The sequence below is a fragment of the Gopherus evgoodei genome, chromosome 19 (genome assembly GCF_007399415.2).
Source record: "Gopherus evgoodei ecotype Sinaloan lineage chromosome 19, rGopEvg1_v1.p, whole genome shotgun sequence".
In the NCBI taxonomy this organism is placed as follows: Eukaryota; Metazoa; Chordata; order Testudines; family Testudinidae; genus Gopherus; species Gopherus evgoodei.
The window spans coordinates 18,780,586-18,795,921 of NC_044340.1; the positions used below are offsets into that span (position 1 = coordinate 18,780,586).

Sequence of the window (15,336 nt, forward strand, 5' to 3'; positions counted from 1 at the left end):
ATCACCAAATTGTACATCTAACACTGAAGAGTGTAGGGGCTGAGCTCCACAGCAGCACTCTTTTTGCAGGCACATGGAAGTGTTAAAAGGCAAAGATCAGATGTGCGTCACCAGGGACAGCTCATTGTGGGCAGGGGACCCTGGGAAAACCAGCATAGTTTATGTGCAGACTTGGAGGGAGCACCATGGCTGAGTTCACCGGAGGAGATGATTACCAGGCAGACTTTGATCCAAAGGCCTATCTCAGACATTATAAATTTGGAGAAGACACCTTCGGAGAGGACTATCTTAACTTTTCCCTGAAACATTATTGTAAAACCTTCACTTCAGGTATGGCCTGTTGGTGGGATTTGGGACTCATCCCTGGCTTGTCTATCCTTGTCTGCCGTGACGCTGGAACAGCTCACTCACCCCTGCCCATGCCCCACACAAGAGCTGAGGATGGGAGCAGAGCCGTGTCTCCGGGAGGGGTGAACCTGAAGAAGTTATGGGGGATGAGGCTGAGACCAGCAGCTGGGAACCCAGGCATGCGCCAGGAACCTGCTGGGGGGCCAGAAGCAGAGCCTGGGAGTGGGTCTGGCGGCCAGGACCCCACATACAGGGCCGGGAGCAGAGCCCTGCATAAAACCTGAGCGTGCTGCAGCACGTCCTGCACCCCTGATTCCTGCAACTATGCTTGTCTGTGACATAAGAAATCAGGTTATTGTCGCGGCACCTTTTGGCCTGGGTTGTGGTGAAGAATACTGCAATATGCATTAGTTATTTGGTTTCCCTGGTCACTCCTATCTGATGTGCAACAAACATGCTAGGGTAGTTCATCAAATCTCACCTTGCGGCACAGGGGGGCTGAGGACCCTTCAGAGAATGTTTCTAGCTAAAAAGCCCATTAAATAGGCTAAATGTTATTGTTCAACCTTTGGAAGTACCACAGGTCCTCAGGAAGCTTTCCCCATCCTCCTCTTTCTGCAAGCATCCATGCAGTACGGCCTTGGACTGAGACTCACGACACCTGAGTTCTGTTCTCAAGCCTGCCACTGACCTTCCCTTTGACCATGGGCAAGTCACATCACTGCTCTGTGCCTCATTTGTAAAACAGGGATAACAACATTAGTATTCCGGTCCAAAGTGCTTGGAGTTGTATAAATGAAAAGCACTAGACAGAAAAGTAGGTTATTATTAGTTATTATCTAGCACATTTCCCCATAGCCTTCTCCTGGGAGTAGAAATTAGTTTTTTTATGAAGCACTCCAACTCTGTTCAAAAATCACCCTGTAGTTAAATTTTGGAATATACTTGCTTGCATCCCTTATTATGTGATGCAAATTTAAATTCTGTTTACAAAGCTGTTGGATTGGAAGAACCAGAGATATTGCACCATACTGTATTTTTCTAGTATTAACTTTTACTGTAACCACATAGATAAATGTGTAATCCTGGGGATTGTCCTTAAATTCAGTAACTTGCAAGGGGGAATTGCTCGGCTCAGAGGTCTGGTAATAGAATTAGAGCATCTTATATTACAGAAAAACTAGAACTGAATGGGAATGTAAGTGCAATAATCTGTATGTCAAGAAGCATTGAGGACTTGCAGCCAAAGCTTGGTAACACTGAAGTCACTAGGTGTTTGGACATTGCCTTCAATGGAAGCAAGATTAATGCTAGGTGTATTAAAACTAAATCAACTAAGTATAATGGAGATGAAGTTGCATTTAGTCTGCTTAAGGTGCAATGAGCTCCAGGAATTCTGTATTCTGAACCAGGTGTGGTGACAGGGGACACCCTGATTGATATTGGCAGTGGCCCCGCCATCCACCAGCTCCTCTCTGCCTGCGAGTCCTTTAAGGAGATCATCGCTTCAGACTACACATACCGGAACCACCAGGAACTGGAGAAATGGTTGAAGAATGAGCCAGGAGCGTTTGACTGGACTCCAGTGGTGAAATACGTGTGTGAGCTAGAGGGAAACAGGTACAGGGACTGGAAAAAGCAGATTGCCTAAATCCCTGGTATATTGCTCAGTCTGTCTATGCATCATCCCTACTTATACTGATCATTTGGAAGCTGCAACATAATCAGTGGTGAATACAGGCAGACATTTTGGGGGGAAAATAAAGAGCAGGGGGGATGTGGTTTTCAGTTATGGTCGGAGTCTGTATAGGGTCATCATGAGGTCTCAGTATCCAAGACCTTGGAGAGAGCTATCAATTGATATTGTCACTTTTCCAATTTGAAATGCAGAGGGAAATGTGGCTGATGTAAATTCACCTGGTTGTAGATTTTTTAAAATCAGAAATTCAGACAGCGGGCGGGGGAGGGGAGACGAAGTCCACTGAAAAAGTTCTTCTAATACTCCAAAATTCAGACAGAGGGTCCACTGAAAATGTAGCCAGAGTTCATGACCCTGTTTGAAAACTTTTGATGAATTCTGAGCAACATGTGGTAGCAAGGACTTAATGTTGCTTGGCATTCCAGCATATCTTAAAGCATGACCCGTGGAAAGAGAACAAAAGATAAAGTTAACACAAGGTCCTACAAACAGACATCACTCTAGGGAATTATGTTTTCCTTCTAATACGCACACCTGTATCATAGAAAGACACTGAAACTGCAGGTAACCTTTTGGAGTTCATCTTGTATTGTATATGTGTATGTCTCTGTAGGGGAAAGGAGGCTGAGAAAGAGGCAAAATTAAGGAAAACCATCAAATAGGTTCTAAAATGTGATGTCCACAAAAGCAACCCCATGGATCCAGTCATCCTGCCTCCAGCTGACTGCCTGGTCTCATCACTGTGCTTGGAAGGTGCTTGCAAAGATCTGACCACTTATCGCATTGCTCTGAAGAACATCAGCTCCCTGTTAAAGCCAGGAGGGCACTTGGTGCTGAGTGGAGTTTTGGGCTGTAGTTTCTACATGGTTGGCCCTAAAAGGTTCTCAAGTTTGGTCCTGGGAGAGGAATTTCTTAGGGAAGCCCTCAGTGACACTGGCTTCATCATTCAGGAGTTTGAGGTTCTCATCAGGGATGATAATACCGATGACAGCTGTGATTTTTCTGGAAAGTTCTTCATTCTCGCTCGCAAAGAGGAAGCAATATAAATCCTTTGGGGAGTACGGGTAAAGGAAACCTCCCTGAATAAAGTGACATAATATTACCAATAAACATAACAATGAAATGAATGCAGTATTTTCTCCATCAATGTTAAATACATTAACCCTTTGTTGTGAAATACACAATGCCAGTGACAATTTGTTACTGGCTAAGTACCCATCAAACAGATTTAGAAATCTTGTTCAGTATTTTATTTTTTGTTCTTCTCTTTCCTGGATGCCTTAAAAATAGAACTAACCCATAGGTGTCCTTGTTAGGCATGAGGCTAACACAATTCACACTTTTTAAGACCCTCAGAGGTCCACAGTGAACATATTGTTTGGTTGTGAGCAGACTGCCAGCTGGTCCAGGGACTGGGGTCCCACAAAACTCGGCCAGGACATCTCAGTCGCAACCCACAGCTACTCTTGCTGCTCCAGTGCTCCTCACTCAGAGCTATGCTGGCCATACACCTCCGTCATACCAAGTGTGGCATTCATCACACAAGTGCCTCAGCTCCACTAATTATATCCCCCTAACAGCTTTTCCTCAACATGGGTTTTGAAGCCCATGGTGCATCAGGGAAAATCTTGACACATTCCCCCCACCCCGAAATTCACTTCACAGGATGTCTCAGGACATGCCTTCTGCTTTCTGAACAGTAGGAGGCACCAGTGTGCAGAGCTGATCTGAAAGCAGTGTCTATAGGCAGGCAGCCAGACAGACCTGGACAGTTTGTTTCTTTATTGGGTTTTTTTAAGACTGAGAGCTCTTCAGAGCAACGATTGTGCCTTCCTGTGTGTCTGTGCAATGCCTAGCCCACTTGGCTGCTGCTGTAATACCAGTACAGATACTAACACTGCAAATGCTGGGTACCTATTGTCGGAGAAAAACTCAGTTCTCACTTTTTGGTTGGGTGCAGCAAAATCAAGTACTTTATTATTCTCAAGCAATTGCATAGAGTAGGGAGTGTGCTAGGACACAGGGTTTCCCCAGTCCTAGGCAGGTCTCTCTACAGGTAAACAATTCCAGCAGCATTTATACTTTTTGTTACATACAATAATAAGCAACAGCTGCATTTTGTTTATACATAGACCATCCTGATATCTTATTTTTCTCACTTCTATTTAGACGTCAGTCTACATTCCTTATATCGACACAAGGTCGCAACAACTTCTCACACAGTTCTTTCCCACTCGCCTCAAACAATCCTCGCTTCTACAAATCTCGCATTAGTAGGGTTACAGCTAGCCTGACTCTTGCTAACAGAGACTGTCATGCATTAAGATCCCCTACAAATCCCTGTCAGTTCTTTCTCCAGTTCCACAGAGATCGTTGATTTTTTTTTGCTTTGGCTTTTGTTCAGTGCCTTTCAGCTCGTATATTACTATAGCAGATCAAGCAAACCTAACTCGGTAATCCAGCATGTGATGCAGCTGCAGGTCTTTTTGTCTTTTCCAAGGAAATCACATTCACGGCCCTGCAGCCAGCTCAGACACCTTCCCTCTGGCTCCCAGCAGGCTACTATTAACAGTCTCTCAGGACAGAGCAACCTGGGTGGTTCACAGATAAGGCAGTTCCTGAGAGAGCCTCTCAGGTCCACCTTGGAAAAGAACCTGTGTGTGTGGGTGAGGGGGGTGTTGCTTGGGCACCAGACACACCCCAGTCTGGTGCCTCAGTTCCCCTCCTTCTTAGCCCCCTGAGGCACTCACACAGCCACGACAAGTGATTCAATTTAATCCCCCACTCTCGATTCCTGCTTTATTGAACCAGAAACAAAAAGACGACAACTAGTTCACTTGGCTCAGCTAAGCATAATCTGTTTTGTTGTCATCTTTGCAATTTAAACATGAGTGTCATAATATCTGGGAAAGCCCCACCTGTTGAAGTCACCTGATGATGTGAGAATCTCAGTTTTCGTTTTTTTGAGGGGTGCGGGAAGGGGAGGCAAGTAAGTTTCTAGCCCTCATGGTTTTGGTGGAGAACCCTGAAAAACACGACCTGAGTGTACGCAACAGGCTCAGCCAGCAAAGAAAAAAGACCCAGCATATATAATTATTATTATTTTAAAGTTCCTTGATTTTTAAGCCTGTCGTGTTTTTTGGGGCCTTGTGGTGTTCCATGCTTGGGGCTGGCCATACTGCTTTCCCTTGTTGTTAGGGTTTCCCAAGATAGTCCTGCTACCCTTCCCAGCAAGTCTCTCCTAAGCCATTCACCTAGTTAGTGTGTAAACTTCCCCACCTGGTTCCCATTCCCCAGCACTCTCAGAAACAGAGAGTGTGGGCAGCCCTTTTTACAGCAGGCATGCTCCCAGCCTGGACTCAGGTGATCCTAATCTCATGCTCTTAGGCAGGCCTGTGCTCCCGCTGCTCAGGTTTTCACCAGGATCTGCTCAGCCCCACCCTTCAGAGGAAAACCAGGACAGCTCGAGCTAGGCTCGAGCTCCCTTCAAGGGCGAGCTCACCTTATGATGGGGCCACAGGGAGGAGATGGAACACAGAAGCCAAGGGATGCAGGGCCAGCCCTAGAACAAATGGTGCCCCAGGTAAGGAGTGTCCTTAGTGCCCGCTCCACCCACCCACACATTTGTTAAACTTCTGAATACCTTACAGCATCCTGAGCTCAGCGCCCTCCCAATCCCGGCACCTGAGTCACCTGCCCCTAACTCTGGCTCTGAATGTATGTACTCCTGTCAGATTGTCACCTGCACCCCTGACCCAGAAACCTGACTTGTGAAGTGTCCTCAGAGCATCACTGGAACCTGTTTATCTCAGACGGTAACACGAGGATGAGTCGGACATTAAACAAACTAACTGCAAATTACCCAAGAGAGTCAGGCAAGGGAAAGTGGCTTCGTGGCATGTAGTCCTAGTCCACTTTCTCTGAGGTAAAATGAGGGGTTAAATATCAAGCACAAGAGCAATAAACCTGTTTAGATACAAGAGATGTCAGGGCAGTGCTTCGATAAACAACATATTTCCCTTCACCCCTTCCCTCCTGTGCAGCTGGGACGCTGACCTGGGCAAGGCTGAAATGGAAGTGGTGCCTCTTCGGACATGAGGCCAAAGGCCCCGAGGGCTCAGGTGACTTTGGTGGAGTTACAATGTGGAGAAATCTCTGTATTAACTATCTCTATACATCTTTATAACGTTGCATTGTGTTATTCTGTATTAAGTATCTTTCTGTATTAAGTATCTTTATGACATTGCATCTGGCATGATGTTATCTTGTATTTCATATGACTTGGCATTGTGCCTCTTTATTTTCATACAACTTTGTATTAGATCCCTATATAGAAAATTGGTAGAAAACTTTCTATCAAATGTTATAGCCCCTAAGGATAGTATAGTTAAAGTAAAAGAAACATGTGCCTTTTTGCTAGAAGTAGAATAAGATCTTCCCCCCACCCTGTAATCAATTGCCCTATTGACTGAATGAGGTGTGAATGAGTGAGGCTTGAAAGACACCCACCTCCAGACAGCTACAACAGTTGAAGAGGGAATGGGAGCCAGAGCAAAGGACAATACAACTTGTCAAGTGGGCCCAATAAAGAAGAGCAGAGATATTGACGGCCTCAGGGATTAGAAGCAAGCACCTTCTTTAGAAAACACCCTCTTTGAGCAGCATTGGGACAACACCCAAAGAAAAGCAGCACAAAGACCAATGGACACAGACAAACTGACACAGACCCAGATTTTGAATCTGGTCTAAATTTGCATAAGAGGGAAGCTGCTATAAATACAAGGTGTCTTGCAGAAGGACCCCGGGTCTCGTCTTGTCACCATCGGAGCATCGATCCGGATCGGCTCCACCCTCCCCCATCTAACTCACCTGGCCAGTGCAGTTAAGGGGAGCAACTAGTTGGTAACAACAGCAAGACGGAGTGTGTTTGTGTCTGTGTGTGTGTGTGTGAATGCATGACTGTGATATATATCTCATATGCATATCATAGAGTATTAATTGATACTTGTATTACTAATAAATGTAGTATTTTGCCTTAATCCCCCTGAAAAGATCCTGTATAGTACTTTGAGTACAACAACGCCACCAGCAGAGAATTTAGCCCAATGCTCCTTCCCAGCCGAGCTGGACGTACATGTATGTGGCTACCTGGGACCTTTGTCTCAATCATGGGGATCGCCGCAGGTCAGCAGTTCCCTTTGGCAGAATGGGTTGAGTGCCACAGATTTTGGGGCAGTTCTCTCAGGGGAATTAGCCAGAAAGTCACAGGAACAACACGGCGATCCACCAATGCAATGAATAGGGAGAGGCAGGCGCCTTCGAATGGGAGCCACCAACTCCCGAATGCTAAGCACGGAGCTGCCCAAGCTAGCCCAGGTGAGATGCTGATGACAGGGTGCCATGACCCAACACCTCCCCCAGTATTGATCCTTGGACTCTGAGCAGCCCCATTTTTATGCTCCCTCTCCTACTCCCCCATTAACTGTGGATAACCCACCTGACTCGTGGGCACGGTCCAGTGCTGACACTGCACAAACTGGAGTTACTGGTCATTTCTCTGGAGGACAATGTTACCCTCAATGCAGCTGTGCTGATAGGCTCTGTTAACAAGAAACACTGACCCATCCCGTTCTACCACCAGGGGTGAAAGGTAACTAAGAAAATCTCCTTTGATAAAAGATAAATCCAGGTCTGCAATCATGTTTCAGTTAAAATAGCTCCAGCTGTAATGCAGCATTGGTGTAGACAACGCAGAGCACAACCTAAGAGATTCACCACCTACCAATAGCTAAAAGCCTGTTAGTTAGGGCAACCAGGGAGTGGGGGGGGGGAGGGATGGGAGAAGTTTATGTCACTGCTCTAAATAAGGCACAGCAGGAGCTTGACACTGGTTTTCCCAGGTGAATACCCTAACCCTCAAGCTACTGGCTAGTCTGGGCTGCGTCTTTCGCTCCTGCTAGTTATTGGAGAAAAACTTGAAAAGTCTCAGGTCCCTCACAATGCAGAAAAGGAACATATCTGAAATGTCGTATGTTTGGCCATGACAGGAAAGCATCTCTCACTCATCTCTATGCACTATCTCCTGCCTACGTCTGCTAGCTTAACGGGGGGATAAACTTATCTGGACATTACATCTTACACAATGGGTCTGTGCCCTGCCCTCTGATCCTGCTGGATACCGGTAGCCCTTCCTGTTGACACTTTAACCAATTATTGCACATGCAAATTGCATTCGTCAGGTAACCATGGGGGGGGGGTTCATTCTTCACACTGAGATAGATTCTTGCAGAACTCACAGGAAGCAGAAAAGTATTTGTTGATGGAAGAGAGGGGGCATGAAATATACCTGAGTTGGTGTTTAAGGGGAAACTTCAGGGGCATTGGAGCAGGGCACGTGAGCAAGCTACAGGCTCTCACTGAGCCGCTGGTATCATTTTTGGTGATGTGTAATGGATCCCCAAGAATGCATCTGCCAAATGCGCTGTAGTGGTATCTGCAACATCTTTTCACCTGTTTTAGATGTATTCTGCAGCGCTGGCAGGTGTACGTTGGCTATGATTTTCCCTTTTGGGGAGGGAAAAAGTGTAGTGGTATTTCACTCGACTTTCCTTTTACATTCAGCACTGAGCCTCTGCTTTAGAGGGTTTTCAGGAGAGAATTTAGAGCCTTTCACTTGTGTCCCCTAAAGAGAAGAGAGGACTGACTCTGGGTATGTCTACACAGGGCTAAAAGAGCTGCGGCATGGCTGTGGCTGGTCTGGTTCCAGAGCTCGGGCTCCAGTCCAAGCCCAAATGTCTATGCAGCAATTTTTCAGCCCTGGAATCCAATCCCCATGAGCCCTGGTCAGCTGACCTGGGCCAGCCTCAGGTTTTTTATCCTTGTGTAGACACAGTGATCTAGTTTTAATCCAGATATATTAACCTGTAAATCTCCTTCTGCAAAGGTAATAATATGACCTGGAAACACAGACTGTTGCGTATGGGAAACAGATCTTTATTAGGCAAGCACCGATTGGGTGGAGATTACAATTATTCACCAAAACAAATCATTCATCCAACACCATGGGCCAGTGCAGCTGTCAAGGCCTAGCCAATCAGTTCAAACTGCTCAATGTTAAAATCACAGCGAGGTTATTGCCGATGATGTGTACAGTGTGAGCCATGTTCTCAATGCCGGGAGACAAGACTCCCAAGGAGGCATGCTGCCTGCACCAAGCAGTTCACAGTCTAATGCAGATGGCATAGAAAGGCACAAAGCTAAACATGTGACATAGGTGTGAGTGGCAAAATTTGGGTTAGAAAGGAGTAGCTCAACCCATTATCAAATGTAGCTATTTGCGGAATTTGAATGTGGTGTCAGCTCAGGGGCAGAGCCTCTGTTCCTAAAGGTCTGCAGTGGTTAGGCCTGTAGATGTGTTTTGATCCTCTTTCTAAACCTCATCCATCAATAATTCCGAATCCAGCACTGATTGGGCCCTGTGCTGCACCACTGAAGCCAATAGGAGTTTTGCCACTGAATGCTGGGAGCAGGCTCCAGGCCATCAGCAGTGAGAAGGACTTTATATGATTCATTATGTAATTATTATTAATTGCACAGCTGCAGCATGAGACTAGGCAAAACATTACAAGAGCAGGGAGAGGATGAAGCCCGGGAGGGTGCAGCTGCACTGGATAAAGCAGCGTGGGGTTGGAGGCCAGGGAGATATTATGGCAGCTCTGAATGGGAAAGGACAGGGATGAGGGCAGCTTTAGTGGCACAACAAGGGGTTCAGGCTAGTGCACCCTGAACAAACAGGTTCTCCAAGGTGCTTGGAGGTCATTGAAGCTCCATAGCGCACATTGATTTTCAGATCTACCAGCATCTACAGCTAATCTATTCTGCCTCTCTACTTGCCTTGGGCTGATGTTTTTTTTCTTTAATCTTCTTTGCCTTTCCCTTTGGAAGCAACTAGGTAAGAGATTCCCTCATGCTCTATCAAACTACTAGGATAGCATATGGGAGTCACCTCAAACGCCAAAATATCAAAGCCAGCCTCCTTCACTGCTTCCTCCAGACACTCCTTCTCCAGAAAGAGGCAGGGAAACTTGTTCTGGTCAGTTACAAAATGACTACACTTCATTGTGATCACCATAAGCAAATGACCCCCTGGCTTTAACAGGGAGCTGACATTCTTCAGGGCAGCACGGTAGGTACTCAGGTCTTTGCAAATTGCTCCTAAATACTGGCTTAAGAGCAGGCAGTCAGCAGGGGGCAGAGAGGCAAAGGTCACAGGGTTGAATTTGGTGACATCACATTCCAGAACCTGCTTGACCGTTCTTCGTAATTTCTCTTCCTTCTCAGCCCACTTTTTCCTGGAAAGATAAATATAACACTGAAGACAAATGTGCTACTGTTGTGCCAAAGAGCCCTTCATATCTTGGACCAGTGCACACAGTCAATATATCTGCAATCGGCTCAGTGGATGAGAGTTACATAGTCACACGAAATCTCTGCTGGGTGGAATTCACCTGCTTAAGGCCAGATTCTCAGAAGAGCTCAGCTCCCATTTAGCCAGAATTGGTCACACTTTATATGAAGCTCCCATTTATAATGGTTTTATAATCGTTAATAAATGACACAGGCTTCTTACAGACACAAATACTATGCGTCATAAATATTTGGTTATCAGCAAATCTGCAGAAAATGGTGTAAATCGCTATAAGCTATCTATTGATCTGTTGGGCTGTGTAACAATTTTGAGCAATAGACTAAACCCTTATTAAAAAATGTTCTCACTATTTATTCACCCTTTACAGCCCATTCATATAAATGGAAGATTATATAAAGTGTGGCCAATAATCTAAGGAGCTCAGCACCCTGTGTGCTCAGCTGTTTAGAACATCTGGCACTTACGGCCCATTTTGAAGGCTAAAACGGGAGTGAAGGGGGTTCTAATTCTGAAATGTTTGCCACTCTTCCGGGGGAGAAATTACCCTTGTAGGAGTAAACCTTCCCCTTGTAAGCGTTGCAAGTTCAAGCTCTGAGTCTGCTAAATTCATAGGAATCCCTTGCTGGGGTCACTGGAAAGGAGTCCTTGTTCCAGACTTCTCTTAAATTTTTCCTTTCCTTCAATCCATTTCTTTCTTTTTATACGTAATGAACACCACCATTATACATAATAATTATTAGGAAAAAAACCACCCCAGAGAAGGAAGATCAACAAATTAAAAGGATTTTTACATTTTTTTTTTAGTTAATTGTAACAGAACTACGTCTCCCTCCCGTACCTGTCCCCTTCCAGCTCACACACGTATTTCACCACCGGAGTCCAGTCAAATGCTCCCGGCTCTTTCTTTAGCCATTTCTGCATTTCCTGGCAGCTCAGATCCGTATGGTTTGTGACAATGATCTCCTTGAAGGACTCACAGGCAGACAGCAATTCGAAAACGGTGGGCCCAGCACCAATACGAATCAGGGTGTTGCCTTTAACGCCATCTGGTTTGAAATGCAAAATACCTGTGTATCAGCACAAACAGCAGCAGAGGATAGGAGAGGAGGAGGTTTGGGGGGCTAAGGGTTCAAGGTGGACAATTTCCTCTTTGGGTTTATAAAGGGTTTTAAGAAGACCAGTTCCAGGAGAGAGAAAATGCAGCGAAGGACCCTTTACTGGTTTCAAGACTGAACTCGATAAGTTTATGGAGGGGGTGGTTTGATGAGGTTGCCTCATAAGTAGGTTGAAAAGGATTTGATTTGTATGAGTAAACGTCAATAAAGGTTGATTTCACCACACACACACAAACTGACTAAAAAGCATTTCCATTGATAATATATGAAATACACAGCTAGATAAAGTAAGAGAAATCCTGCTCCAGGACTTCATTGACTTGGATCTGAGGATATTTAGCAGTAATATTTTGACATGTGATATTGACATTTGGTGTTTTAAAGGTTATAAAAAATTTTAGCTTTTAAATCTCAGTGTCTGTCATTAAATAATTGTAGTCTGACTCCCCCCACCCGTGTCATATAATTTCCCACAAGTGTGAAAATTTAAATCAATAAAAATAAAGAAACTTAAAAATAAACATTGATATTATCCACTGAAATTATTAAAAATCATTAACTTTGAATTCTTCCAATCCTACCTGTAGGTCAGATTTTTAAGCCTTCTCTCTCTCTCTTTTTTTGGGGGGGGGGGCTTGCTCTCCCCTGGGCCCTCTCTGATTTGTCCGTGTCTTTCTTAAAGCTGGCACTGGGAGATCTCATCTCATCTTTCATTTGAATAAATAAATTCAATTAAAGCTAGTTTCTACCCTGAAGAGTTGTGAAGAAAGCTTAAAAAAAAAACAACCCGAGAAGCTCAAAATCCAGAAGGCATCAAAACAAAACCCAAGATGTTATTTTTAAAAATCTATTATTTAAGCTCACTTGGTTTGGAATTAGCAATACCCACACAGCCCAGGTAGTTTTTAAAAGTACATCCTACATGCCCACAAGCCTAGGTATATGAACAGCTTGGGAGAAAGTCCTTCTTTCGGGGACAGCTGGGGAGCTCCTTGACTAGCGACTCCTGACTCAATGGCACATGCTGACTTCTGATCTACCACCAGCCATTCGTCAACGCAATGCTGGGACCAGGGCTTGATGGGGAATGGCACAGAGCTCTACTGGCATGGGATGAGGAGCTGATCAATCTTGTAGAGAGACTGTACTTAAGGCACAAACTAGTCAAGGAGGATTTGCTCTGTCCTGGTCTGTTCCATACGCGCTGTCATCAGTGATGTTGCCAACCACAGCACCCGAAAGGACCATGTGCACAAGCACTGATGCAGGCTCTCCACCTTTCTCTCTCTCTCTTCTCTCTCCTCTTCCATGCTGCCACGATCCAGGCGCACCTTCTCCGCTGTGGATTCTTCAGCCTGTAGTGGGCTCCATTTTATGCTTCATCTCAGACTCTCCTATTGACTTTGGGAGACTCATCTAGGTCATTAGCACAGCCCAGTGTTGTCATTGCACACACAAAAGTTATTATGCTAGAGGACAATACTACTCTCAATGCACCTATTGTGGCAGGCTTTTGTAATGAGGAGGACCAACTGTGACCCATCACGCCATAAAGCAGGGGCAGAAAGATAATTAGGGAAAATCTCCTCTGCTAAAAGAAATCCAGATCTACACAATCATGTTTACAGCAACACACAACCCACTATAAAACCGCCTTTGTGCAAATAGAATGGCACAAAACACACCCGACTCACCCAAAATGAAGGTCTTAAAGAAATTTCTCAGAAGAAACATCAAAATATCTTTTTCACTGCTTGTGGAGTCAAAGGAAGAATACGTTTTCAAACACTCTTTTGGATCAAAATGGAATTCAGAAGCTTCTTTCTTAGGGCAGCTGTGGTCCATTTTCTCTCTGAGTTTGCAAACCTTCAACTGCCCGGCTGTTCCTGATCTGGGTTAATATGGGGTTCCTCCACTCTTCCCGGCCATGGCTCCACCTTCTTTTGTCCAAGTATCAGATTACAGCCTTTCTCCACAACTCCCTCACATGCTCCTGTGATCCAGGGTGCCTGGGGCTGCCCTCACTGAAAATGCCAAGGTCAGGGCAGGCTGCAGAAGGGGGAGAGCAGAGACTCCCCAAACTAGTGGTTAACAATGAAGTTAAACTCACCAACCAGTCACAGACTGTGCTTCTGATCTCCCACACTGGTTATCAAGAAGTTCAAAAATAGAAATCCCCCCCAGCCGCCTTACTGCATCCCAGTTCTCTGTCTCCCAATCAGCACCTAGCTCCAGTACAGTGAGAAGTTATTTAAAAACTCTGCTCACATACACCAAACGTCCTTCTGACCCCATAGGGTCAGCCACGTCACCAGGGCAATATTAGTTTGGAGCCTACCCAAAATACCGTGCTGCCAACCAATCCTTTTGTGTCTAAAGAGTTGTTAAATGATAAAGCACTCAAACACATTCAGTGACTTCCAAGTCCGTATATCATGTTCTTAGGAGTATTGGTGAGTTTGCTGGCTTCGAAGTCCCTCTGGAACACATCCACAGCTTGGATGGGTCTTTCAGTACTTTGCTTTGAGCTTTCTTTGTAGAAAAGTTACTCAGGGAGTCCTACATGCCTTGCTGACTCATAAGGTGTATCCCCTGCCTTCTCTCAATGGGTCTATTGTACAGCCGATGATCCTTGATGGACCATCGAACAGGCAAGGCAGTGCTGTCGCCAGACTGGCTGGGGGTGTCACCCAGAAACACAGCACAAGTTTGGAAATACAGATATACCCTATATATCTATTGGTCACAATACAAAGGTGATACAAACATATAAACAAGGTTATCAGACTTGGCAAATCAAAACATGTTCACTGATACCTTACACAGCATATCGAGCATGATTCATTCCAATTTTATAACATTGGTGTTAATAATATCATAAATGGTCACCCATATTCCATACAGCATCACAGCCCCCAACTTCAATGTGTCCCCAACCATTCATGAACCTTCAACTCTTTTCTCCCTGGGCTGATTTTTCTCTTACTCATGCTTGCTTCCCCCAAGAGAAGGACAAAGTGGGATTCTATGGCCTTTCCTGTGGACTCTGGCTCTGCTCTGAGCCCTGGCCTTCAGCAGAGAGGAAACTGCATCTCTAGCTACTGGACAGATACCATTCATCCAAACATGTCTCTGCTTGTAGGTTCTGATGCCACCATAGCCTATGATGGTGGCACTGCTGAAAGATATCCATGTGCACCACAATCAAACCAGGAACAAGAAGTACATGGCAGCAGAGGGGATGTTGTGGTGACCTGGTTGCACAGTTCCACATATTCTGGACAGCGCCCAATATGCCCTGCATCGGGTGGCTCATGTAGCCTCGAGTAGCAAAGCACCACTCAACCCAGCCAGCTGCCTGACTGTCCCACGCCTTTTCTGGTTCGTGTGACAAAGTGCCCCTTGATCCAGCCAGCTGCTTAACTCTCATTTCAAAGGTCACACATCTGGAACGTCTGGTGGGGGCTGCATTATGATTTTGACACACATCAGAGAGAATGCTCATCTCCTGGCAACCTGCTCTGGGCATAATAGACACAGCCTATCTGCCCCATCTGGAATGAACCACCAAGTCTGAAGATAATCATATACAATAACAGTGACAGCAGTTATGGCACTGACCAGGATAGAGCATTTAAATGATTGAATATATTTGCTTGCATCCCTTATTACGAAGTAGATGTGATGGAAATTTACATTCTGATTTCAAAGAGCCATACATATTGCCTCGTACTTTATTTTTCTAG

General features: G+C 45.2%; 1 protein-coding gene and 1 pseudogene across 1 annotated transcript; one reads left to right on the forward strand and one right to left on the reverse strand.

Moving 5' to 3' along the window:
* The first annotated feature begins 161 nt into the window (after positions 1–161).
* On the forward strand, positions 162–3,115 carry LOC115637199 (annotated as a pseudogene).
* Positions 3,116–9,037: 5,922 nt separating this feature from the next.
* On the reverse strand, positions 9,038–13,507 carry LOC115637350 (nicotinamide N-methyltransferase-like). Its single transcript, XM_030538547.1, has 3 exons — positions 13,285–13,507; positions 11,314–11,521; positions 9,038–10,398 (listed from the first exon to the last, which is right to left on the reverse strand). The coding sequence occupies exons 1-3, from the start codon at positions 13,433–13,435 to the stop codon at positions 9,963–9,965; spliced, it is 795 nt and encodes a 264-aa protein (XP_030394407.1). The 5' UTR covers positions 13,436–13,507; the 3' UTR covers positions 9,038–9,962.
* Positions 13,508–15,336: the final 1,829 nt, after the last annotated feature.